Below are 27090 nucleotides of genomic sequence, written 5' to 3'. Positions count from 1 at the left end.
GCAAAAGCTTTCCTTTTACATATCACCTTCTAATGCATGAGGACCCTTACAATTCCACTGAATTTCTAATAATAATTTAAAACATTAATTTGTCAGTAAAATTGGGGTGGCATTTGTTTATGAAGTGGTTTTATGCAAGAAAATAAAGTGACCGATTTTCATTGTGCCCTCCCGTTGTATGCATTTAATTCTCCACAGTAGATTTCTTACCTTGGCTTGCAGATAGAATAGTTGGTTATTGTTGCTTGCTCCTTTTTTCTTTCTTTTCTTCTGTTGCATTACATTGTGAGGTTAGCAGCTGTATTAGTTCGAATAAACGCCTTCTCATTTTAGTAAATTACTTATCGTTAAGTTTGAATAGTTTTGAAAATAATATTTTTAAATTGTTTGGCCATTGTAACTCACAAAGAGCTCAGAAAGGGCGTTTATTCTATTGTCTGCAAGTCAGGTAAGAATCTTCCCCCCCCCCCTTTGAAAACAAAACATATAAATTAAATAAAAAAGCTTTTTGGGGCGGTAAAACATGCACTCACAAGAACATGTCCTTTTGAGATTCCTTTTTACTTGTTGCTGAAGAAATTTTCCACAGTTGGAAGAAAGAACCGACAATGAACGATTTTCAAGTCAGAATCATTAAAACAGAGCAAGTGTTGCGTTTATTCGAACAAATATGGTGAGTGAATTTTTTTATGTATTTGGGATGAATTTGTAGCATGCTCATTATTCATTTTTTTTCTCTATTTGATGGAAGAGCAAAGTGTGCTGCAATATAATGTTATTCTCTTGCAGAATTGTTCTTTGGTGAAGAGCCAGAATATACAGCAGAAAAGTCCATCGATGAAGAAGAGACTTTTGCTGATTCAGAGGATCTTCTGAGATCTTTTTCTGACCAAAAGTGTGCAAGTAGAATCAAAGCTATGGCCTCTTGTCCTGAGAAACTGAAACCTTCTTTTCTACAAAAGTTAAAATACCAGTCAGTTTCTGTTGGAGAACCAGTTGTTTTTCAGTGCAAACTAAGTGCTTATCCATCACCCAAAGTTACGTGGTTTCATAATAACAAACAAATCCCACAAAGTCTACGAAAAATAATTAAAAATGAGAACTATATGGATATGCACGATTCCAGGCTAGAAGTTAAGGATGTTCTGGAAGAGGATTCAGGGAGCTACAAGATTTTTGCTATTAATAGTGAGGGTTCAGCTGAGTCCATAGCATCTTTGTTAGTAATTCAAAGAAATGAACAAAATGCCAAATATCTAGAGTTTCTAAGAAAGTCAAAATGCACCCGTGAACATATAGAACATATGATGCAGAAAAAGAGAGATGATAGGGTTAAGGTTGACCTGAGATGTATTGGTTCACCATTTGATAAGAAACAGGAGACTGAAAAAGCTTTAACCTATTTGTCTCCTACCAAAGGAAAGGTAAGGACAATTAGTTTTGAAAATACACCATCTTTAAGACAGGAACTTACATATGACAATGATTGGATAGGAAAAAAGCATTTGGTTAGGGTAGAAAGTGACAAAGAGTCTTTGCTTGATGATGAGATCAGGCTGAAGCTACAGCGTCTTCGTGAGGCAAAGAAAGTTATATTAGAAAAGAAAAAGGCATCAATTGAAGCACAATATGTGAACAATGTTGGCTTTAGGAATAAGAGAACCCCATCAACTCCTCCAGTCTGCCTGGTAGGTCAGGTAGGAACAAAGAGGGCTTTCTTTCAGACAATTGAGCAAATCAATGAAAAGAACACGCCACGCCCAGAAGAACTGATCATAGGATATTCCAATAGAAAGCTTGAGAAAACTTCAGAAAAGTTTCATGTTAGAATGGAACAAATTCTCGGCCTTTCTACATCTTTCCAGGATCCCCTGGAGTCAGACGAAAGAAGCAGTACAGGAAAAATCTTCCAAAAACAAAAGATCTTTAGTGGAGCAATGAAACAAGAAGTTCTGGAACCAGTTTCACCGACAGAAAAGAATACTAGATGGATGGGTTATACTGACGTCCAAGCAAAGTCATTAGAAACAAAAACGGATACCCAATTAGAGGAACGTGCTAAAGATTTCACACCTATAACATCTGCTAAGAAACCCCCCTCCCCTCTGGTTTATGCACTAATGACAGATAATGTCAGGGAGACACAAAAACCAGAAATGATGATGTCTGATACAATTGCATTTAGTATCAATGAACCTACAGCACTTTGTAAGAGCAAAAGTGTTGAAGTAGAGAAGTCAGTAAGTGAATGTTCTTTTGAAAGCAAAGAAAATATATCGGAAGGACTAACTGAAATTAAGGAATGTTATGCACAAGTAAAGACTCCTCCAGTGCAACGTTTGGAGCCATGCCCTCCTTTTTTTATCCAGGAAATTAAATCTCAAGAAGTAAGTGAAGGAGAGAGTTGTACTTTTAGCTGCGCTTACCAAGCCTATCCGTACATCACAGTTACTTGGTATAACAATGACAAACCGTTATCACTAAGCCAAGGTTACAGCATTAACACCACAAAAAATCATTCTGCCTTGACCTTCTCAGCTGCTACCCGCAAGCAGGAAGGTTCTATCACTTGTGTGATATTTAACCAATATGGAACTGCAACAACTTCAGGCATGCTAAAAGTGAAAGTAAAAGAGATGCCTGAATTGGAACAATTTGGTATATGTAAAGTTAAACTATTGCCAGATTATACAGAAGAGGAAGAAGAACTTAGTTTGGCATTTGACAGGAGGAAAAAGTATGAACCAGTTTTAAGTGCTCCTGGTAAAGCTACCCTCTTGCTTCCACAAGTTCATGTCCATCAGCCTTGCATTTCCAAAACAGATCAACTTTCTCTTCCATTGGAAATCAAAGTAACTGCCCCAACCCCAACTCCAGAACAAGGAGAATTTAAAGAAGTAATTCAGACTGAAATTATCTCAGAAGAACTTCCTGAAGAACAAACCTCCAAAGGAATAAAACATAAATTTAAATTTTCATTCGATAGAGTTCATGAACCCCCCAAAATCTTAAAAGAAATTCAACCAAATATTAGGTGTAGAGAAGGAGATTCGGTTGTACTCGAATGTCTAATATCCACAGAATCTCAGGTAGTGATAACATGGCTTCAAAATAACCAGGCTTTGATGTCCAATGGCAATTTTTGTTTTGAAGAAGGAAATGGCATTTATAGGTTACACATTTACAAAGTTTCCTTATCAGATGCTGGCATTTACAAATGCATTGCTGAAAACAATGCAGGTTTAGTGGAAACTGCGTGCAATCTTTTAGTAGATCCCTCTCCAGAAGAATTTTCCAATATCATAGATCAAACTGACTTTAAAACTTCACCAAGCCAAGCCAAAGACATCCAAGAACAGGCTACAAAAGAACAGGAGTATTATTTTGAGTCCTCAGTGGGACTAATGAAGAGCAATTTTTATAATAAACAACACTATGTAAGCCAAGAGTTCCAGAATATTAGTACGGTGGAGAAGATGCAGACGCAGAAGATTTCTACAGATCATCAAGAAATGCTCAAAGAAAGAAAAGGGAGAACAACTAGAAGCCCTATTATTGGCAAAACTGTTTTGCTCCATAATGGAAAACGCTTTAGCTCTGGTGAAGCAGCAAGAAAAATAGATCAAAATAAAGAACGAATGGGGAAAACAGACACACACAAAGTTGTATTTGAATTAAAAGAAATTCTTCCTATTAGAGAAAATATTCAAGAACAAATTGAATCTCGGGAGCCTATCAAACCATGTATAACTTCTGACATATTGGATATCTCATTTGATGAAATACAGAATGAAGAAAACATAGATAACAAACAAATCAGACTTAAGTTAGAGGATGCATATGTCCATGATGAATATTTTGTTTCAAAAATAAGAGAAACTGATAGAAAGAAACAGAAAATAGCCATACAAGCTATAAAGCAAGATGTATATCCTAAGAAAGATATTGCTAATGAGACAGAATCTATAGACAAATTAGAGTCATACTCAGCTTCCTATGATACTGAAGCTGTTCTTCAAAAACAGAAGGAAAGTATTGCCAAAGGTATTTCAGAATTTGAAGTAGTAATTGTTTCCAACACTGACAAAATAATAGAAAATGTTGAGAAAAATTCATTAGAAGAATTTCGCAAAGAAAGCCGACCAAGGGAATATGCAACAAACGAATTAAAACATAAATCATTTCTGGAGAGAGAAACAGTTTTCAGTCAATCCATTCAGCAAATAGAAATGAATACAGATGTTAGTCAAGACCAAAGAGATCTTCAGCAGGAAGCAATGCATACAAAAGAAAAATGTTCTGTCTCTGTTTACTCAGATATAGAAACTGATGAAAGTCATCTTCAAAGCACAGAAGCTGAGGTTATGGATAATGCACAGAGGATGCTAGCTTTAGAAGAAATCATACCTTCTGACCAAGGATTTTCCGAAGTAATTGAACTTGTGAAGCAAGAATTTAAGGAACAGCAACATTCAGTGCCATCTACAAATAAGAAATTAGAACAAGTGCACCCTGATGAAGAGAACAATAATAAGCTAAAAGAAGCAATGCAGCCAGAGGAAGTAAGCTTTAGAAAACTTTATTTTGCCTCTGAAGGAATGATAATTGATGAACAGGATATCACAGACAATAAGCATCAGATAATGCATCCCACTCAGGAAGATTCACTCTCTGTGGAAGCCAACATGGAAAAAGAGCATATTCAAGAATATGCTTTCCCAGAAGCTATTCATCTAAAATTAGCTTTTTTGAACACAGAAGATGCTCACCAGCAGCAGGAAGAGAAGCTGTCACAGGAGGAAAGACCTCTTAAATTTCCACCTTCTGCTTCTGAGGAACTAGAAGCCCTTCAAGGACATGAACTGGTTTTCAGTCAAGAGGTTTCTGATGACAGCCAACTCCTACTTAAAAGCAGTTGCCAGAAAAAAGACCCCTGGTCCCAAGAAAAAGAATTGCAAACACAAGAGCCAATTTTTGATCTAAAAGCACATGCAGCTATTGTCTTCCCAGAATGTTTGTTGAAAGAGGCTGAAACGTTGCACGAGGTAGAAACATGCCCTTTTAGTCAGAAGTCTGCTTTTGAGAAGGTGGAGACAGAAACAGAGAGTTTCATAAAACAGATGGAAGACAAAAATGTGTCAGGAGAAACCATTTCTTTACCTGAAGAACTTTGTCAGAATAATAAAGGAGAGTCAAAAGAAGATAATACCACAGAACAGGAGTTGGCAGTAGAAGCAGAACTATCTATAACTCAGATACTAAAGAAGGCCTTAGAAAACACTGATATCTCTGTTGAGCATAGTCAACAAAAAAGAAATATTTCTGAGGGAGTATCACTTAGCATGTCAAGAGAAGCCTTTATGAGGGACTCTTCAGAACCCACCCCACATAATAAATATCTTCAAACCACAGTAAGAGAAACCAGTATCCCTGAACACATTGATACTTCAGGATTGACAGTTGCAGAAACAGATAGTTTTATATCTCATATGAAAAAAGCTGCATTTGAAAAAGGATCTCAAATTGTTCATAAAACACAAGAAGAAAAAACATTGGTCACTGAGCATTCCTTTATTGAAGAGATGGCAGACTTTTCTTTAGAAAAAAGCAATAAGCAGAAACTTATTGATACCCAAATAATAACAGAAGAACATTCTGTCTTTCAAGAACCACCTGATACCTCAACCAAGGAACTTTCGTTGTCACAGTTCCTCGTTTTATTAAAAAATGAGTCAGTTATACATCAACATGAAGAGACCAAACCCATACATAATCTTGAAGAACAAGAGCAAAGTTCAAAACCCCCAAGTGAAAGACAAGGCAGTGCTGAAATTGTCAGTCCTTCCCTCAGAAAACTAAATGAAGAAGCTGTTCTTCCATCTCAAGAGATAGACAGTTCTCCTGATGGGACAGATGTTTGCTTTACAAAATATTTGCTTGCTGCTAGTGGTGAAAAGATTCCAGATGTGAAAGAAAGCTCATCAAAGCTTTTAACCAGCGAGGGATCTATCACCTCTTTGGAGGTTGAAGATGTCACATTTAGCACTGTTTATGATTATTACAAACAACAACAAGAATTAACACGCCCTTTGTCTCCTGAATCAGAAATGTCTATTGATATTGAAAGCATGAATGGAGATGAAGTAGTAGAGTGTGAGAGATTCTACACACCACCTTCATCAGTGGAGGTTTTTGAATCACTCTCATCTTCTCCTTCTTATCATACACCAGTTGGTACCCCTGAACGATATTCTACTCCTTCAAAGGAGAGATATTCTACCCCTTCAGAGGAGAGGTACTCTACCCCTTCAGAGGAGAGGTACTCTACCCCTTCAGAGGAGAGATATTCTACCCCTTCAGAGGAGAGGTACTCTACCCCTTCAGAGGAAAGATATTCTACACCTTCAGAAGAACGATATTCTACCCCTTCTGAGGAGTCAAATCTAAATTCAGCAATTTCTCCTTCAAAGCTGGTAAGAAAACATACATCACCGGAATGTTATCAAACAGCAACTGCATCTCTTTTGCAACAAAGGAGCTGTTCCTTTGATGAACTACAGGCGGAAATGTTTGTTACACCTTGTGAAGCCTTAGAGCCAAAGGGAAATGAAATGCCTCCTGCATTTATTAAACCTCTGACCAAAAGAAAGATCTATGAAAACACCACATTGTGTTTGATTGCAGAAGTCATAGGTTCTCCGATGCCTGATGTGAAATGGTATAAAAATAAGTCTCTTCTTGAACAAAATCAAAAAGTCAAAATACAAAAAGAAGACAATATATGTACCTTGGAAATCCATAACAGTAAACAAACAGATGGAGGAGAATATATGTGCCATGCAGTAAATATTATAGGGGAAGCTAAAAGTATTACACAGATAGAAGTGTTGCCTCATGATGGACGAGCTTTAGCTCTTCCTCCTCCTGTAACTCATCAACATGTTATAGAGTTTGATATAGAAAAAGGGTCAACATCACGAACACCTTCCCCACAGGAAATACTTCTGGAGGTAGAACTAGATGAAACTGACATCAAAGAATGTGAGAAGCAAGTGAAAATAGCCACAGTACCTGAGCTCAAATCTGAACATCAGAGTATGATTGTATCTCTTGATGTTCTCCCTCTATCTTTGGTGGAAAACACCCAGGCCTTGTCTGGAAAAGAAAGCAAAGATGTTCAGATTGACTTTGAAGTAACTGAAATGCCTCCACGCTTCATTACTCCTGTTGTTGATACAGAGGTTTCAGAAAAATCAGCAGCATTGTTTCACTGTAAAGTCTCAGGTTGTCCTACTCCAGTAGTGCAGTGGTTTAAGGAGAGTAAATGCCTTACTCCAGATGCTTGCAAGTATGCTATTGTTAGCGAGAATGGAAGTCACAGTCTTAAAATTCAGAATGTGGTGCGTTCTGACTATGGTATGTATTTGTGCAAAGCACATAATACCGTTGGAGAAGCGATGTGTAAGTGCTTCTTATCTGTGACTGAGGATCAGAAGTCCTTTGAAGTGGAAAGTGATGAAGGTGAAGGAAAAGTCAAGTTGAAAGTCCCAGATCATCAACCACAAAAGATTGATTTGCTTGTAGATAATACTATCCCAAGTGGCAACCAAACTGAAATAGAACTGGAGTTTGAGTTTGAACACAGCACTGATGATTCCCAAAAAGCTGTTAGGCTAGTTGCAGTTACAGAACAGGAGCAGGAAGAGGAAGGAGAGTCCTGCGTTAACATTAATGTTGATGTGTTTGCTGAGCCATCGAAAGAAGAACACATAAAATTTGAAGCAAAGAGCACAGGCAGCTGTAGCTTTGAATTCCAAGTCACCGAAGCACCTCCCAAATTTATGAAAAACATTTATGACTGTTTTTCTTTTCTTGGAACTTCTGCCTGCTTCCAATGCATTGTAGACGGTTCCCCAAAACCAGCTATCAGCTGGTTCAGAAATGGGATACTGATATGTGATGAAAGATGTTGTATAGAAGAAAGATGTTGTATGGAAGAAAGTCAAGAAGTCTGTCACAGTCTGGTTATGAGAAATGTAGTCCAAAGTGATGAAGGAGAGTACACATGTGTAGCAACAAACAAAGCAGGGACTGCTCATAGCACTGCTTTGTTAAGAATCTGTTAAATACCCTGAAATAAGAATGTATTTCGTCTGAAAGGTATAGTAGATGAAGGCTTAATTTAGAGAACTGGACATAGCAGTAACAATAATGTTGGATGCTTCAAAGCACTCGTAGAAAGGGAGTAGATAGTCCCAGTGAATTTGTTCTCAGTCTCATAAGGCTACTTGGTGTTTAGACTTTATTCAGCACTGAAATACAGATTACATGTCTCTCAAAATGAATTTTACTGTTGCCAACAGCTCATGCAACCTCATGATTATACTATTGACATTGTCACCTACTTTTGTATACCATCTTAGATACTTGTAAATATACTTATGTCATTAAAAGCTAATTTGCATTTTTGTGAAGAGGGTTTTGGAATCTTTGATACTCTTTTCACTAGTGACTGGTTGACTTTAAATTGTACTCTATAATCAACACTAAATTTTCACTAGAGTTCTGTGAAAGAACTCAGAACAACAATTTCATCCTCACAGTGTTGTATCGGTAATGTTTTTTCCTGATCATGTTCTGAATATTTATGCAGTTTCTCTTCTGACAAAATTTTCACTGAACTGAGACTTTTATTGTTCTCATTCCAATACAAACCAAAATTAGCATGCCAGTCAAAATACCCTGATCAAAGATAATAGAGACCAAACTAGTTATGTTTAAAGTTTTGTCATACTAGAGACTGTATAAAATATCAGGATTTATTTCTCTTTTACCAGTAGAGAAGAATCTAGAATCTAGAGGAAAGCTTGATGAACCACATCAATACCTTAATATGAATAAAATAGAATAAAATTTATTCTAAATTTACCCAGAAAAATTAACTTTCAAAGATAGATAAAATGAGACTAAATCCCCAATGAGATCAATAACTGATAAAAAAATATTTCTATATAGCTAACCAAAAATAAATTTAAAAAACCAATAATGAAATGTATGCATTCAGTTTTTCAGTATATGAATAATTCTTATACTTTCCTCTCTATACTTCAAAAGAATAACATAATCTCAGAATCAGTGGAGGCAATGAGATTTATTCCCAAGTAAGCATAGGATTTATAGTGTAATTATATGTACATAAATCATGTTTTCAAGAGAACATATTGTAGTTAAGTCATATGTTCAATAAAATGTATTTCCAATTAAATAGGTTCATAGCCTTGGGCTACAATCCTTTATATACTTCCCTGAGGATAAATTCTGTTGAAATCCATTGAGCTGATTTTGATTAAATGTGTACACGGTTGCATATTAAGATCCAATCTTGTACTCACTCATATAGGAGTAAGCTCTATTGCATGCTGTGAGATTTATTTCTTAATCTACATGCATATACTTGCATGTTTACTATATTAAAAAGAAAAATGTCAAGAATTAGTATAGGCATTAACATAAAAAGCATGTTAACTGTTTTGAACAACATTTTAGCACTGCAGAGAAAATAAGCTAGAAATGGAAAAAGAATATGTCAGGTATAATAATGGCAAAACAACTTTAAAAATTTAATGAATATTCCTGACAGTTATAGTTGCTCATTATTTATTTCCAACATTGATATTTAAAAGTAGCAAGATAATTTATACTCAACGTAGTGCATTTAAATACTCATTTATGTATGGGTGTGTTCTTATTTCTATATGCCTGGTGCTTACTCAAGGGACAATACTTTTGGCTTGAGGCAGTACATAATCTGAATAGGAGGCTCCATTGTAGTAAAAATATAAAATAGTTCTCATAACTATTCAAGAAAATACGATTGAAAAATTTTGGCACCTTTAAAAATACCATCCGTTATAAACACAGAACGTTTAGACCAACTTCTGAAGTTTTGAATTGAAATACTGTAGAGAAAATACTTCTGGGAGCTAACTGCTAGAGAAGCACATTTTTAATCAAACTTAAGTATGAAATGTAATGTATGAACTAGACATACGTCCCAAAATTTATTATTAATTTCTCCTCACACAATCACGGGAGATACAAAACTCACAATTAATTTAAAAATGGATATTCACAGAACATAAATAACTAACTGAAGTTGGACCCAACTAATTTGGAAAAGTAGATTTTTGGAAAGAAGAACAGAATGTTTGTATGAGTGTTTGCACGTGTGTGTGTGTGTGTGTGTGTGTGTGTGATTTTCTTCGTTTCCTTCTAAAGTCAGATTGCTTGAGATAGATCAAGAAAAGACCAAGGTGGCCAATGCTAATGTTAATTTTATACTACTTCCCATTTATATATCATATAAACTTATTTATTAGAATTTATGCTTAAGCAAAATTCAATTACAGTATTTTAATATTGTGCACCTATATAAGTTAAATTTAAGATGACCGGTTATAAGAATGTTCTTTGATTTGATTTTGTTTTGCTACTTTGAACTACCCAAATAGATATACAGGATATTTTAGCAAACTTAATTACCTTGATATAATTGATAATTGGTTAATAATAATATTAACAACAACAAGCCAATACCATTTAAATAATACGCATGATGGCCTGATAGCAGAACAATGAAATAATTAGTAAAACATAAAAACACGTAGATTAAATGAAGTGGTATAAGAGAAATAAATCTACCTGATCCAACATTGAGCTGGGCAGAAATTGCAGAGGAATTAGTGTTCACTGCCATTCCCCTTATTCAGTTGAAGTGTCAATGTCCCTGAATATCAAAGAATATACATTGCATGTATTTTGCTGTCTAACATCAAAGAACATAAATAATTCCTCTTGGGAGAAAAAACTGACTTCTGATTTTCAGCCTATAATATTGCTGCAGAATATGATCTTGCATTTATAGCCCTAATCTTCCCAAGGGGGAAAAATGTGCAGCCATTATGTCTGCATGTTTGTTCTGTTAGGAAGACGGTAGACTATGAACAGGTGGAAAACTCTTTACCTTGCAAGCTCTGGATAGATTCGTACTTTGTCCATTTCTTCTCTTGACTCCGAGAAGACCATCTTTTACAAGGGGAGAGAATTCAATCCCCAAAATCTACTACTCAAGGCCTTCTTGATAGCTGAGAAGTCCTGTCATTCTTTGATCCTAGTTGCTGCAGGGAGCCACAGGCTCTTGGCAATGTTCCCATTTCTCGGGATAAATATCCCAGTTTAAAATTAAAATTATGGTTTGTGGGTAACTGACCAGGAAAACCACAGTGCAAAGCTGAAATAATGGCTGCTGTAAAATCAAGCCAACACATCCAGGTCAAACGAAGGTGGTGTTTTCCCTCAAACTTTCATTTAAGCTACTTTTTCAGTGTCAAAATCCAATGCCTTTTGGGTTTTTTGCTTTCTTCACAGGGTACTTTAGTAAAGCCATTAAAACAGATTTCATTTGTCCATGGTCTATGTTACCTTGAAATGCCAGTGTATATATTGTTTTAATAAAAGTATAGAACACAACATACTTGTGTTTGTCTTCATTGAGCATGTTTTGATTTCTTTTTTCCTTTTAATTCAAGTTTTAGGCTGTGGTGGTGGGTATGTGAATGTCAATCCTTTTCAGCACAGTCCTTTTAAACTTAAAGACAGGATACCTATTTGCTCACAGACGTCAAACTAGAAATAAGGCAAGATTTATTCAGTTGAACAAAGGATAGAATCAAATCCAAACACACACACACAAATATTACTTTAAAAGTTCTTTGTTTAAAACTGTATCAATAATTTCAGTGTTATTTCTAGATGACTAGAATCAGCTGTCTAAAGAAAAAAGGTGAGTGATTCAGAAGGGAAAGCAGATAGACTAATCAGTCTGGTGCAAATGCAAGTTGATTTTTTAAAAAAAGAATGTTTGTGTGAGATCTAAAAGAGGTGTTTAAGCATTGGGGAGGGGAATAGAATATCTTAGACTTATACACTGTATAATTTATACAGAATTGGCATATTGCCCCCAACAATCTGGGTCTTCATTCATAAATCACTTAGCTGCTACACCAGACTGTATCTCAACCTGTTTTAGTAGCTTATTATTGTATTATAATTATTCCAAATTACATAAAAAAGTGAAATAGCAATAGCATTTAGACTTATATACTGCTTCACAGTGCTTTACAGCCCTCTCTAAGCAGTTTACAGAGTCAGCATTTTGCCCCCAACAATATGGGTCCTCATTTTACCGACCTCGGAAGGACCTAAGGCTGAGTCAACCATGAGCTTGGTGAGATTTGAACTGCCAAATTGCAGGCAGGCATGATATTCATTGTTCCTAGGCAATAAATCCATTCAGTCAGGTGCAAGAAAGTCATTGGTTTTTAAAATGCACATCACAATGTGTACCTTACTAAAGTAATCCAAAGGCTATTTACTTTTCCAGTATCCCTAGGCCTATAAGTACATTTGCAAGAAAAAAGATAATTACAAGTTGAAGTATAAGGGTCAATATAATAATTAAACAATACTTTAGTTAATATTCATCCTACAATATGTCTTTATTTAGGACTTTCTCTTCTTCAAATAGCCATTAATCCAGCAATAGCTTTCTTCTTCCTCTTGTATCTCTAGGCTGCCTAACAGTGTTCTGGAGAATCCTTCAAGTATATAAAACAACATTCCTAGGACACAGGATTGATGTAGGGAGAGGGGGGGAATTGGTGGAAATTGTTTTCAGACCTCATACATATGTCCCCACAATAATATGATTGACAGTCAGATGTTTTGCAGTCAGCAGGTGCTTATGACAGCATCACGTGATCATCATTTGCACATTTCACAATTGGCTTCCAACAACAAGAGTCAATGTAGAAGTTGGCAATAAAGTCCCAAGACCCAGTCACATGGTGTCTCACTTAACAACTGCAGGTGATTTGCTTAATGACCATAGCAGGAGTGATGTAAGTCCAGCATGGTCCTAGGATGTTTCACTTAATACTCATTAAGTGAAACATCACTTAGTGACAGAACTGACAGTCCCAATTGTAGTTGTTAAGTGAGGGCTCCTTGTATAAGTAATCAATTTGATTAATGTAAACAAATAAATCTCTTCACCTTCCACTTTCTAAATCTTTGTTGACTCTGTTGTCTGGGATTTATGTCAGAGTTAACAATTGGCTGTCAATGATATAACGAATTGGAATGTTACCTATATATTGAATGCAATATTCTAAAAAATATGAATATGTGTGTTGTCTTGCTGTGTTATCATTGTGTCACATTTTCTGAAGTATTGCCCTAGCAATTGTTTTATAATTACTAGGAATAATTTTTCAGGAAAACAATTTAGTAAAATTCAAATAATTTTTTCCCATACAGAGATTTCTAGCTCTGTTACTGTGTCTGCTGAGGAAGAAAGCATCAAGAGTTTCAAAAGTGACCTACGGTTATACGATAAAAATACAACACATGAACTCGGGCCTGAAAAATCAGTTTATTCCAACAGTTTAGACAGGAAAGAGGAGAAGAGGAATATTCCAAGCTTCCTCAAGCATGTGTCCAATGTTGAAGTCAGTGTAGGAGACCTAGCTAAGCTTTCTGTTACTGTTACTGGCAGTCCAAAACCTCAGATACAATGGTTTTTCAATAATGTTAAAATAACATCATTTGCAGACTATAAATTTGTGTTTGATGAGGAAAGCTACAGCCTCATTATTCTTTCTGCAAACTTTGAACATGAGGGAGAATATACTTGCATTGCTAGTAACGTTCATGGTGAGACAGCTTGTAGTGCTTATCTGAAAGTAAATCGTAAAGGAGGTAGCGCAGAATCAGAGATAATCAGAGCAGTTTCCACAGAGATGATAGGAAGCCCTCAGCCTCCACATTTTGTTAGAAAACTAAATCCTGCTCATTTTGTGCAAGGTGCTCCAGCTGTGTTTGAATATAATGTGATTGGAGAGCCAGATCCTATAATTCAGTGGTTTAGAGGAAATGACCAAATTTTCCCCGGTGTACATTACACCATTATCCATAATCCAGATGGTTCTGGGTCTCTGACGGTGAATAACTGTCAGAGGGAAGATGGAGGATTATACTTCTGTAAAGCAAGCAATATCTTAGGTGAAGCCACAAGTAGTGCCGAACTTATTATCGCCCAAGATGTCCCTGATGAACTTCCATATGTAGACCAGAAAGCCACGCAGAGAAAATTGACTATGTTAGTTAAAGAAATTGCAAGAGAGCAGGCCACTGAGTCACAGATGAGTGCAGTTCCTGATGATAAAAGGCACAACGGCCAGCAAGCAACGGATGCAATTGTAATGGAGAATAAGCATTCCCTATATAGTGCGTCTGATACCTTAATTTCTTTCTCAACAACTACTCTGCAGCAGGAATCTCTGCTTACCCAACAAGAGGCCTTGCCTGAGTCTCAGAAAGTTGAAAAAATTGTAGACGTCGCTCATAAGACCAGTAATATTGTGGCTGCTACATCGTTAACTGTGAGTGAGGTGAAGGAGCATAGTGGCTTTCTAGAGCAGCATTCAGGGGCCATTCAAAGCACATCACTACTTCAGGTATTTAGTTCTGAATGCCCTCAGATTTCTGATATTTGTTTACCAGTTGTGGAAGAAGCAAACCATGAAGAAAAAGAAAAACAGTTGCCAATTAAGCTGCCAGAAATAATAAATCCAGAGTCAGTTCAGGAAGAAACATCTCCATTAATTTCTATTCTTTCTGAGGAGAAATATGGCATAAGCTTGGATGAATCTCTCATATTCTCAGCTCCAAAAGCTGAAGAAGCTATCTCAGTCCAAGAATCTAAGCAAGAGGGGTATATTTCTAGAACCGAGAGCATCCAAAAATTGTCCAAGGAAAGCTCTTTAGCAGTCCATGTACGTAAGTCAGAGAAGGGTGTACTAGTGCAGGAAGAACAGAGTTTCCAGTCCATTATAGCAACCCAGCAATGTGAGATCAATGAAGCTCTTACAGTGACCGTTAATAACATGGACACGCCTGAAAAGATTCAACCAACCCAAGAATCAATAAAGGCACTGCAGGTTCCTCTGATTGCCTCTGAAGAGATATTCCCCAAAGAAAAGATTTTTGAAGCAACTATGGAAGAGCTGCAAAAAGGCTCCCTGAAGCACGACAAAGCAAACCTCATGGCAGAAGAAAAACAGAAGCTTCACAGCTTAATAGCAGAAGAGCAGCTTCCCACAACAAGTGATGAAGCTAAGCTTCTTTCTCCTCTGGAGGAAGTTGTTAGCCTGCAGCTTGTCAACGAGCCTGTTTCTGTTTTGCATCTCCAGATCAATGATACTGAGCAAGTATTGTCTAAGGAAGACATTTTGACTTTACCAAAACCTGAATGTCAAGCTGCAGTACAGAAAGCAGAAACCATGATTAAGCGTACCGCGACTTGGGAGGAACAGAGCCCAATCTCTGCAGATACACTGGAAGCCATTCAGGATGGGATTGCTGGAGAAAAATCTTCGGCTACCTCAGAGCCTCAGCTCCCTAAGTGTTTGACTGTTGTGGCAGAAGAATGGCTACTGCCCAAAGAGCAAACGCTTCCTCAAATGGACATAGAGAGGAAAGCAGCTCTGAATAAGGATGACTTTCAGATGGTTATGCAGGCTTCAGGTATCACTGAAACGAGGGCCTTGGCTGCAGGGCACATTAAGCCATTTAAGGATGTTGAAAGCAAGAACTGTGGGGTAGCCTCTGAGCCCAAACTAATTCTGGAATCTGTATGTGTTGAAGAATGTAGTGTTCCCATCGAGGGTGCTAATCTGTTAGAAGCCGCAGAACAAGATTTTGCAGCACGAATCCAAGAAGGGCAGTCAGTCAGGCTCCCATTAATACTAGAAGAAAAACAGCCTTTCAAGGAAGAACACCTAAGCAAACTCACAAGCCCAGAAAGTCAATATACGACAGTTCACGAAGAATCGAGAATAGTGATGGGAGTGCCCCAAACTCTGAAAAGCCAAATTCTTTCTAAAGAAAGTCAACTTGCACAAGAAACTCCAATATGTTGCAGCCTAGATGTGAAACCCCCAGTAAGACGCACCTTAAAAACAGCTCTCGTAAATGAACACCATTCATTTTCTTTTGACAGTCTCAGTGATATAGAAAAGATTAAATTAAAAACTGTAAAAATAGTCAGAGAACCTAAACATATCTTGTTCATCTGCCTTGTTACCAAAGAAAGTTCAAATACTGCAGAAATAAGTCTTCCCTTTGATGGAATATATTCTCATAAGGTTACCATAAGAAATGAATTGCAAGCTCCATTTCAGCCTGTTGTTTATGAAGAAAAACACATTCTAATGGCAGAGGAACCCAAAGTTATATCTGAAGCTAAAAGCTATAAATTGCTTGTTATTTCTTTACCTTTCAGAGAAATGCACTTAGGTATTGTAACTGATATTCCCATTCAACAGCAAACCATTGGGGATGTCACTGGTTATCTGGAGCCACAACATGCCAGAATTAGTACTGAATCCAAAATACAGCTGGAGCAACCTGTGTCTGCCCAAGAAGTCAGAATTCTTGCTCTAAAGGAGCAAATTAAAGATGATAGTTCATCAGGGCCTGCCTCAGCTGAAAAACCAACTTTCTCTCCAAAAGCGAGAGAAAGAAAAGAAGAACTTTTTGAGGACCATGACAAGGAGACTCAATTATTTGAAGCTAAGGAAGAAAAAAATAGAAGTCCCATCATAAACCTAAGTTTGGTGGACACTGTGGTTGAGGAAGGTGATGGAGTGAAATTTACTTCCAAAATAGCAAATGCTGAAGTGGTAAATTGGTATTTTGAGAGTAATCTGATATTTTCAGGCAGTGAGTTCAAGTGTTTGCAAGAACATGACACTTACACACTCGTAATCAACCAAGCACTCAAGGAAGTACATCAAGGGAAGTACACCTGTGAGGCTCTGAACGAAAATGGAAAAACTACAGCAACAGCAACCCTCACAGTTGTAAAAAGAGGTTGGAATATGAGGATGAGATATTATTTTCCATCACTGATTTTCTAACTGAGTAGAATACATACACAGTTCTTATATTACCATAATATCCAAAACACGACTTCCGTAGAGCACCACAAACTAATCACAAAATTCACCCTTTTGTTTTTTTCTTTAGTGTGCCTGCACTTTCACTTTCCAGTTCTTCATATGCGTTAGTACCTACTTTAGTCTTTGACATTATTGTACTGTATTTTTAATTTTTTGGTAATAGGATTACAGTACATTAATTACTATAATTTTTTTCAAGAATAAATTCATTTGTAATTTATAATTATAATATGTAATTATTCTTTTTTTAAAAGAGTGCATGTCTTAAAATTTCATCCCAATATCTACAGAGAAATTATTCAGTCTTTTCACGGTTACAATAAGGGAGCACTTACTCAGGAGGAAGTCCCACTGAAAACTGTGGGGCTCACTTATCAGTAAATAAATATAGAGATTCCACTGTGTGTTGTGCATTTTTTCCCACTACTTCAACTTGCTTCTCATGTTTTATTTTGCCACTGTTTCTACACAACCTGGTGCAATGCTGTATATCACATTCTTTGCTTGCTTGTCTTATTGTAGTAAGCAGAAAACGTAGTACCTTAAAAGCTCCACTATGTACCTCAGTGGAGACTTGCAGTAGTCTTGCCATTGCCACATCACAATAACTGGTAGTTGTTTTTTCCCATTTCTAAATGTAATTTTCTTCTACAGTCACTTTGAATTGTGCACAGACAGAAATCACCCATCCTGTTCCAGTCACTGTATTAAACAGAAATTTGGAATGATATCATCTTGTTCTTATTCATGTTCATGTCGGTGATTGTAACTCTTTTTTACTTTGCTTTCAATTTTAGTTGCACCCATACTGAGAAGAAGGTTAGAATCCCAAGAGGTTGCTGTGAATCACCTTGCTAAGTTTACTTGTGAGATTGAAATGGCACCAGACGTACGATTTCAGTGGTACAGAGCAGGACGGGAAATCTACGATGGTGACAAGTACACTGTTTATACAGCTAATTACACATCAACTCTTCAAATCCCAAGACCTCAAGTTGTGGACTGTGGTGAATATACCTGCAAGGCGTCCAACCAGTATGGGAGTGTGAGCAGCACAGCTACGTTGAAAGTAACTGGTAAGGGTGGTGCCTGAGCTTCAATTTGCTTTCTAATCACATATTTGGGCATTATTTATTGTTCAATTCCATGGTTTAATGTACTGCCAAATGTAGTTTTGAAGAATGGAGAGAAGGTAGACCATTTGACCGGTCAAAGTGCTGCAATTGATCACATTTTTTGTTTAATGACCAGTTTTTAAGATGGAAGGAAACTAAGCAAATCATTTGTTGGGATGTCTCAATTAGTGTACAAGCGATGCCTACATCAATATCCATGAACTGAAGTCTCCATGAACTGAAACACTGCTGGTGGGATGGGGAGGGGGGTTCAGTTGGCATGTCCACCCTCTTCCATAGAACATAATGGGGAGAGACATGTAGCATAAATGGGTTGTTGTCAGACACATTTTTCCTTCATATTCTTCTCAAAACATTCTTAAATGTCTTCTGTTTCCTGAAGAAATTATACATTTAAGTAATTCATCCAATCACAAACCTATATACTGTGGATGCATCTGGTTTGAGTTACTACCTGCATATTATGAAACTTATGAGAGTTGAGACAGGAAATCATCTCAAAATAAATATCTTAAGAGTCATATTTAATAAATAAAAGATATGTTACATGTGGATATTTCTCTTTTTTAAAACACTGGTGCAAATTGCTTACTACTACATCTTTAAAAAATGCTACTGTAAGATTTCATGCAACCCTTATTACAGGATAGTTCTGGGATACAGGTAAACTAATAATATGAGAACCCAATTTTGTAGGAAAATTACTCTTTCTGGATGAAATTCTAAGTTTTGAAATACACATGGTGTCTAGAAATGATAATTATGCTATATATATATATTGGCTATTGGGGATTTTTATTTCATGTCTATGTTTAGTCAATGTAAAGCATGGGGAAATATGATTTAAGTCTTTTCCTTTTGTGGGAGAGAAAACAGCCCGACATATTTGCCTAGCCAAACAAGTCTCTTCCCCTCTCTTTTGCAGAAGCGTTTCCTCCAACTTTTCTAACCAGACCTGAATCTCTTACAACTTTTGTGGGTAAGAGTGCTAGGTTTCCCTGCACTGTGGCGGGCACACCTGTGATAGACACCGTGTGGCAGAAGGACGGCACTCCCATCTCTTCCACAGAACGCTACAAAATTATAGCATCTGACACCAAGCATAGTTTAGAGATTGCACGTCTCACAGCCAATGACAGGGGGGTTTACAGCTGCAAAGCCTCCAACAAGTTTGGAGCGGACGTCTGCCAGGCAGAATTAACCATTATCGATAAGCCACATATTATTAAGGAACTGCAGTCTGTGCAGTCCGCAGTCAATAAAAAGATACGTCTTGAATGCCAAGTGGATGAAGACCGCAAAGTAACTGTCTCCTGGACTAAAGATGGCCACAAAATACCTCCAGGCAAGGATTACCGGATCATGTTTGAAGATAAAATAGCATCTCTTGACATCCCGCTGTCCAAGCTTAAAGACTCAGGCACATATACCTGCACTGCCACAAATGAAGCTGGAAGCAGTTCCTCATCTGCAATGGTAACAATCAAAGGTAAGAAAAGAATTGGCCCACACAACATAAATGCTCTTTGCCCTCTCTTTACCAATACCGTAATATTTAGAATTAGAAGGTGGCCAGGAAACATTTTTAAGGATTTATTTTTTTCTGCTTCAAGTTTGGTGCACCATTTCTATATCAACCATATGCTTTAAAATCTTTAGCCATAGTCTTAATATGCTTAGAGTAAACTTCAAGGTTTGACCAAAATAGAAGTGCATACATTTTAGTAGCATGGATAAAAATCTTTTTTTCCTCCTAGAAAAATCTTGGTTTCATGGTTTAAAAGTCAAATTCTGAATAATGACAGGAACTGGAATTCAGTCCAAAACTGACCGCATGCTCCTAAATAATTTGTGTTGTACTCTTCGTATTAAGTTGATCTTCTAAAATCTTTGGGGGATTTTTTTCTTTCCGAATTCTTTCTGTAGACCCACCATCCTTTGTGAAAAAAGTGGAGCCCTCTTACTTGTTGACTCCAGGAGAGTCAGCCCATCTTCAGTGCAAAATCAAAGGGTCTCCTGTGATCCAGGTGACATGGTTCAAAAATAACAAAGAAATTAGAGAGAGTGATACATCCAGGATGTCCTTTGCCAACAACGTGGCTGTGTTAGATATTTCCAACATGAAAGTGGACGACAGTGGAAGTTACTCATGTGAGGCAGTTAATGATGCTGGCAGTGACAGCTGCAGCACTGAGATTCTTGTAAAAGGTTTGTTCTTCTATTCCCTGGTGCTTTCTTATGGCGATACTGTTTTCTATGCATGTGTTTCGCCAGCTGCTAATTCTTTATTCCTGCTTTGATGGTTTTGTAGAACCTCCTGCTTTCATCAAAACTCTTGAGCCAGCTGAACTAGTGCGAGGAACAAATGCCATTCTTCAGTGTGAGGTTTCTGGTACCGGACCATTTGAAATCTCTTGGTTTAAAGAAAAGAAGCAAATTCGCAGTAGTAAAAAATACCGCTTGGCATCCCAAAAGTCTCTTATCTCTCTGGAGATCTCTTCATTCAATAGTGCAGATGTTGGTGAATATGAATGTTCTATAGCAAATGAAGTCGGAAAGTGCATTTGCAGTGCAACATACATACTGAAAGGTTAGTGAGAGATCAAGAAGGCCGCATGTATCTTTTAACATAAGCAAGAAGGACATTCTTTCTTGGAAACAGTTTTTCTTTGCTTAACCAACCTTTTGTTGCTTTTCTTTCCTCATCTCATGGCCCACGGATACAAGCAAAAAGAAAGTGTCCTTCAAATGAACCCCAGAGTAAGAGTGTTTTGCCCATGCAATATTTCAAAAGATTTTTTATTGATTGCTTTGGGTTGTAAATGGGTACATGACCCAGATCTCTTATTTGCATTAGAGACACTTCTTTCGATTTCAGGATTCACTTATGTGAACAAAGCAGTTTTAGCTCAAATTTAAGATAGTTACTAGAGGTTTCAGGCACAGTTAAACATGAGATAAGCACCTTAATGATGAAATGAAAGAGATCTGATGATTCAACAAGGTAATGCTGTCCAGTTTCAGCAGCAGCCAGACAGTTTCTTCCCAGGATTCCCATAAAAAAACTGGGGATTAGCAGCCTGGCAGGGAACAGGTCATGTGTCTTAAAAGAGAAAACAGGATAGAATAGCACATAAAAACCCACTCCTGTCTTTGGTATATAATATGAATGTACTGTAGATGTGCCAAATGCAAACATTTCTATCTTGGGACTACGTTTCCCACTCCTTTAGCTCCCCTGTCCTCAGAGATAAAATGTTGCATGTAAAACATTTAAGATTACATGGCAAATAATAATTTCTTTTCATCAAGACTGTAACATTCCCTTTTCCTTTAAATCTCTTTTGGTGTTGTATAAGTTATAAAGGGTATAATAAGTACCGCATTACAAGATCTCTCAATTTTCTTTCAAAAGCCTGACTTGTGTCTAATGTGAAATAATAAAAACAAATATGGTTTTTTTCTCCCCTCTTATTTCAAATTAGAGCCCCCATCTTTTATTAAGAAAGTTGAAGATGTGACTACACTTGCTGGAGAGACAGTCTTTTTGCAGGCTGTTGTGAAAGGCTCAGCTCCTCTTTCTGTTACTTGGATGAAGGGGAAAGACATTATTAAAGAAGATAACAAAGTCAAAATTACCTTTGAAAATGGCCTTGCCACTTTGGAAATTTCAGGTGTCCAGATTAATGCTAGTGGTAAATATACCTGTCTGGCTGAGAATGACGCCGGAAGTCAAACTTGTTTTGGACAATTAGCAGTTAAAGGTCAGTTGAGGAACATTTTAACATCTCACAATCCCTACCTGGGCAAGCTGTTTGTGTTCATTCGGTAATGATGACTGTTTAATTCTATTTTAGAACCTGCCACAATCGTTGACAGAGCAGAATTCGTGCAGGTGACAGCTGGGGACCCAGCAATTTTGGAATACACAGTTGCGGGCACCCCAGAATTAAAAACAAAATGGTTCAAAGATGGAAAACCTCTGGTTTCCAACAAAAAGTATAGAATCAGTTTTAAAAACAACGTTGCCCAGTTGAAATTCTACACTTCGGAATTACATGACACTGGGGAAATCACTTTTGAAGTTTCTAACGACGTTGGACGGAGTGCCTGCACCACCTCGTTTAGCGTGATAGGTTGGTAGACATCTTTAGGCTAAGAGATGACGACTGCAATTCTCCAACCAATTCCGACACATTTGTGAAATGCTTCTTGTATTACATTGGCTTTCTTTCTTTGCCTTGTCTTGAAATAGATCGTACTCTTCCTCCATTCTTTACCAAAACTCTGCGGAATGTTGACAGTGTGGTTGGGGGCACCTGCCATTTGGATTGCAAAGTGTCAGGCTCGCTTCCAATAAAGGTATCTTGGTTTAAACATGACAAAGAGATCACTCCCAGCGCCAAGTACGCAATACGGTATGAAGAAGGCTCAGCGTCCTTGGAAATCAAGAAATTGGACACCAAGGATGTAGGGGTGTATTCTTGTAAAGCCACCAACTCTGCAGGCAGTAAAGAATGCAGTGGCACTTTGGCCGTAAAAGGTTTGCCATCTTTTCTGCCTTCTTTTCTTGGTGTTTCTTTCCAAAAAGTGTTTGTCGTCCATTATTTACTTACCTTTTCTCAAATCTGTCTTTCAAACATTGTATAGAACCACCTAGCTTCGTAACAAAGCCAGAATCTCAAGAAATATTGCCTGGATCAACAGTGCGTTTGAAGACTACTTTTAAAGGAACAGCACCGTTCTCTGTGCAGTGGTTTAAGGGTGATGCTAAATTAACCACTGGCGGAGCTTGCTATATCATGACAGAAGCCTTCTCAAGCTACCTGGAACTTTATGCAGTAAAATCTTCCCATTCCGGTGTTTATTCGTGCAAAGTCAGCAATACGGCTGGCTCCATTGAATGCAGTGCAAACTTATTTGTGAAAGGTTTGCACTCTCTTATTACCTTTTATTTGGGTGGATATCTGAAACGTAAAATGTTTGCCTCTTATTTTAACTTCTTTCTACCACTCTTTCAATGGCTCTCCTTAATTTCACAGAACCTGCTTCTTTCTCGGAAAGGCTGGAGCCTTCACTGTTATTTAAGAAAGGAGAATATGCCCAGTTGGACTGCAAAGTAAAGGGTACCCCTGAACTTAAAATCTCTTGGTTTAAGGATGATCGAGAGATTAAAGAGAGCGACAAGTACAGGATGACTTTGATGGATGCTACAGCAGTACTCAGTCTGCTGGATGTCACCATTGAAGACAGTGGTGTATATATGTGTGAGGTGAAAAATGATGCTGGGAAAGAGACCTGCAGTAGTATGGTGGCAGTAAAAGGTGTGTGTGTGTGTACATGTTTCTTAAACACCCTTCCTGCCAAGTTTTCTCAATAAGACAATTGTTTCTTGGAAAGATTCCAAAAACAATTTACCATTCCTATTCTCTTTCTTCTGTCTTATACTTTAGAATCACCATATTTTATCAAGGAATTTGAACCCAGGGAAGTATTAAGAGACTCAGATGTAATACTGGAGTGTGAGGTCTTAGGTACTCCCCCACTGGAGGTATATTGGCTAAAGGACAACAAGCCCGTGAGGAGTAGCAGGAAGCACAGAATAACCACTGAGAAATCCTTGTTTAGCCTCCAAGTGTTCAAGTTTGATTCTTCAGATGCTGGGGAATACCAGTGCAGGGTAACAAATGATGTAGGAAGCTGTGTCTGTAGCTCTGAACTGGCCCTGAAAGGTTAGTGCTACTTAGAAAATCTGTCTTTTTATACTAATATTGTGGATGGTATCAGTATTCATTCAATATCTATTCTTCCAATAGAGCCCCCACAATTTGTGAAGAGGATTGAGAACATTAGCTCTCTCCGGGGAGGCACCATAGTGTTTCAGGCAACAGTTAAAGGCTCCATGCCAATAACAATTTCGTGGTTGAAAGACAACGATGACATTATTGAAGATGACAACACAAAAATGACTTTTCTGAACAATGTGGCGACTCTCATGATCAGAGCCATTGAAGTGAAGCATGATGGGAAATATTTTTGTCAGGCGAAAAATGAAGCCGGCATCCAAAGATGTTCTGCTTTGCTAACTGTAAAAGGTCTGTGTAGCCTACCCTCAGTTCTAGGATGCATAACATTATCTTTAGTCAACATTACAGCTCATATTTATTCCTATATGTATTACAGAACCTGCCACAATCATTGATAAAGCCGTTTCCATAGATGTCACGGAAGGCGACCCAGCTACTTTGCAGTGTAAATTTTCAGGAACGAAAGATATTAGTGTCAAATGGTTGAGAGGTGGGAAGGAACTGACCTTTGGCCCTAAATACAAGATCACTGTTACTGATACAGTTTCCATGTTAAAGATTGTTTCTACAGAAAAGAATGATAGTGGTGAATACACATTTGAGGTTTCAAATGATGTTGGAAGCAGCAGCTGTAAAGCTAGCATTAATGTCTTAGGTGTGTACAATATATTTCTCTTTTCATAGAACTTCTATTTTTTGGGGGGGGGCTGCAAGGCAAACATAGAAGGTTTGATCTAATTTCTTTCTCTTGGTCTGTCTTTGATAGATCTGATCATACCACCTAAATTCACCAAAAAGCTAAAGAAAATGGATAGCATTAAGGGGTCTTTTGTTCACCTCGAATGTATTGTATCTGGGTCCCATCCAATAAGCATCCAGTGGTACAAGGATGGCCAAGAGATAAGTGCTAGTGAAAAGCACAAATATTCTTTCCACGATAATACAGCATTCTTGGAAATCAATCAGCTGGAAGGTTCAGACAGTGGATCTTACACTTGTGAAGCAACAAATGAAGCAGGACAAAACCAGTGCAGTGCATTTTTAACTGTTAAAGGTTTGGATGGCTTTTCTTGTTGGCAAATCATTCTGCATTTATCTTTCATTCTGAATCTTCTTCATTCCGGTATCATTGATGACCTTTGGGGGCGTTTTTCTTTTCACTTTTTGTAGAACCCCCAAGTTTCATCGAGAAACCACAGTCACAAGATGTTATCCCCGCTGCTAGAGTCCAACTCAAAACTCTTGTGAGCGGCACACCTCCCTTACAAATCAAATGGATCAAAGATAGCAAAGAACTCCTTTCGGGAGCCTCTCGCTCAGTGTATAAGGATGACACTTCAAGTGTATTGGAGCTCTTTTCAGCCAAGCTATCTGACTCAGGAAATTATATCTGTCAAATCAGCAATGATGTCGGGTCAACTACCTGCAAAGCAGCTCTCTTTGTGAAAGGTCTGCATTTTCTTTCTCCTGTGGTTATTAATTGCATTTTACATAGGGGTATCATATGCAAGGAAGTGATGCACGGATATCGTTGTGCCCTTCTTCGCTCTTAAAAATGCCAATTGTGCTTTTCGGTATATCCTTTCTAAATGCATCTTTCCCCCTCCAAATTTTAGAACCACCCAGATTTATACAGAAGCCTAGCCCTGTAGTAGTTTTGAGGAAAGGGCAGTCTACTACTTTGGAATGCCAGGTAGCTGGCACACCGAAAATCCACGTGGCTTGGTATTTTGATGGGAATGAAGTATTCGACTCTGATAAATACGAAATTTCCTTTGTGGACAACATTGCCACCATTAAGATCATCAGTGCCATGGTGGAGGATAGTGGGACTTATATATGTGAAGCTCGTAATGATGCAGGTAGCAAGAGCTGCAGCACTGAACTGAAAGTGAAAGGTTAGTCATCCTTTCTGGCTTCATTCACCTGCATTGTTCTATTTCCCTTCTTTTTCCCACCCCCCTGAGACGGCTTTTTTTTTTTCTTCTTCCAATTCAGAACCTCCCACATTTGTAAGGGAGCTGAAGCCTGTGGAGGTAGTAAAAAGTTATGATACTGTATTAGAATGCGAAGTCACAGGCACCCCACCCTTTGATGTAATCTGGCTAAAGAACAACACTGAAATTCGAAGCAGCAAAAAATACACCATGATTGATAAACAATTTATATTTGCCCTTCAAACAATGAACTGTGATTCCCAAGATGCTGGTGAATACCAGTGTGTTATATCAAATGAAGGCGGAAGTTGTTCATGTAGCACAAAAGTCAGCCTTAAAGGTTAGTTTACGTGTGGCAGTATGGGAGGAAACGTCTATGAAAGATTTTGGTGGAGTTTTTTTTTTAAATTTCCTCTTCTTCAACACAATTTTAAACCTTCTCTTGGCTTGTCTTCAAAATCACAGAGCCTCCTTCATTCATTAAGAAGATAGAAAATATCCACGCTGTTCTGAAAGAATCTGCCACATTTCAATGCGTCGTGGCTGGTTCCCAGCCACTACTGGTATCTTGGATAAAAGATGAGAGAATCCTTGAAAATGATGAGAACTTCCACATTACATTTGAGCAAAATATTGCAAAACTGAAGGTCAAGAAGGTTGACCTTAGTCACAGTGGGAGATATACTTGCCAGGCAAAGAATGACGCAGGAGTTGAGAAGTGCTTTGCTTTACTGTTAGCACAAGGTGTGTGAGGTTTTTTTTAATCTCTACTTCGAATGTGAATTCTCATCTTTTGCCTACTGTGCATAGGAAGACTTCAACACATTTTTGTTTTGCTTCTTACTTCAGAACCTGCTCAGATCATAGAAAAGGCAAAATCAGTTAAAGTGACTGAAAGAGACCCAGTGACTCTGGAATGTACCGTGTCGGGAACCCCAGAACTTCAAGTCAAATGGTTTAAAGATGGGAAACAACTTATGCCCAGTAGATTTTACACCATGAGCCTTGACAATAATGTGGCCAGTTTCAGAATGGAATCCGTAGTGAAGGAAGACAGTGGTGTCTATACTTTTAAAGTTGAGAATGATTATGGAAGTCATAGTTGTGAGGCCGTTGTGACTGTATTAGG

At 37.7% G+C, this 27090-nt stretch overlaps 2 protein-coding genes across 2 annotated transcripts in view; both read left to right on the top strand.

The window, feature by feature from the left end:
• The window catches only part of TTN (titin), a 312529-nt gene that overhangs the window by 66149 nt on the left and 219290 nt on the right, over nucleotides 1-27090 (top strand). Inside the window, exons 45-63 of the mRNA XM_087882058.1 lie at nucleotides 13378-16992; nucleotides 17879-18157; nucleotides 19143-19706; nucleotides 20144-20425; nucleotides 20529-20807; nucleotides 21703-21981; nucleotides 22075-22353; nucleotides 22473-22760; nucleotides 22868-23146; nucleotides 23260-23541; nucleotides 23671-23949; nucleotides 24034-24312; nucleotides 24401-24679; nucleotides 24791-25078; nucleotides 25195-25473; nucleotides 25641-25922; nucleotides 26023-26301; nucleotides 26427-26705; nucleotides 26811-27089. Coding sequence (XP_087738184.1) covers nucleotides 13378-16992; nucleotides 17879-18157; nucleotides 19143-19706; nucleotides 20144-20425; nucleotides 20529-20807; nucleotides 21703-21981; nucleotides 22075-22353; nucleotides 22473-22760; nucleotides 22868-23146; nucleotides 23260-23541; nucleotides 23671-23949; nucleotides 24034-24312; nucleotides 24401-24679; nucleotides 24791-25078; nucleotides 25195-25473; nucleotides 25641-25922; nucleotides 26023-26301; nucleotides 26427-26705; nucleotides 26811-27089 — 8949 coding nt within the window. The remainder of the gene's footprint in view (nucleotides 1-13377; nucleotides 16993-17878; nucleotides 18158-19142; nucleotides 19707-20143; nucleotides 20426-20528; nucleotides 20808-21702; nucleotides 21982-22074; nucleotides 22354-22472; nucleotides 22761-22867; nucleotides 23147-23259; nucleotides 23542-23670; nucleotides 23950-24033; nucleotides 24313-24400; nucleotides 24680-24790; nucleotides 25079-25194; nucleotides 25474-25640; nucleotides 25923-26022; nucleotides 26302-26426; nucleotides 26706-26810; nucleotide 27090) is intronic.
• LOC148116602 (uncharacterized) lies at nucleotides 259-11529 on the top strand. Its single transcript, XM_087882057.1, has one exon. It carries the CDS (start codon nucleotides 918-920, stop codon nucleotides 8124-8126), a length of 7209 nt encoding a protein of 2402 aa, XP_087738183.1. The 5' UTR covers nucleotides 259-917; the 3' UTR covers nucleotides 8127-11529.

This window comes from Pantherophis guttatus, chromosome 1, assembly GCF_059756535.1.
Source record: "Pantherophis guttatus breed Tessera chromosome 1, ASM5975653v1, whole genome shotgun sequence".
NCBI classification, from domain to species: Eukaryota; Metazoa; Chordata; class Lepidosauria; order Squamata; family Colubridae; genus Pantherophis; species Pantherophis guttatus.
This window is presented reverse-complemented; position numbering and strand designations above follow the sequence as displayed.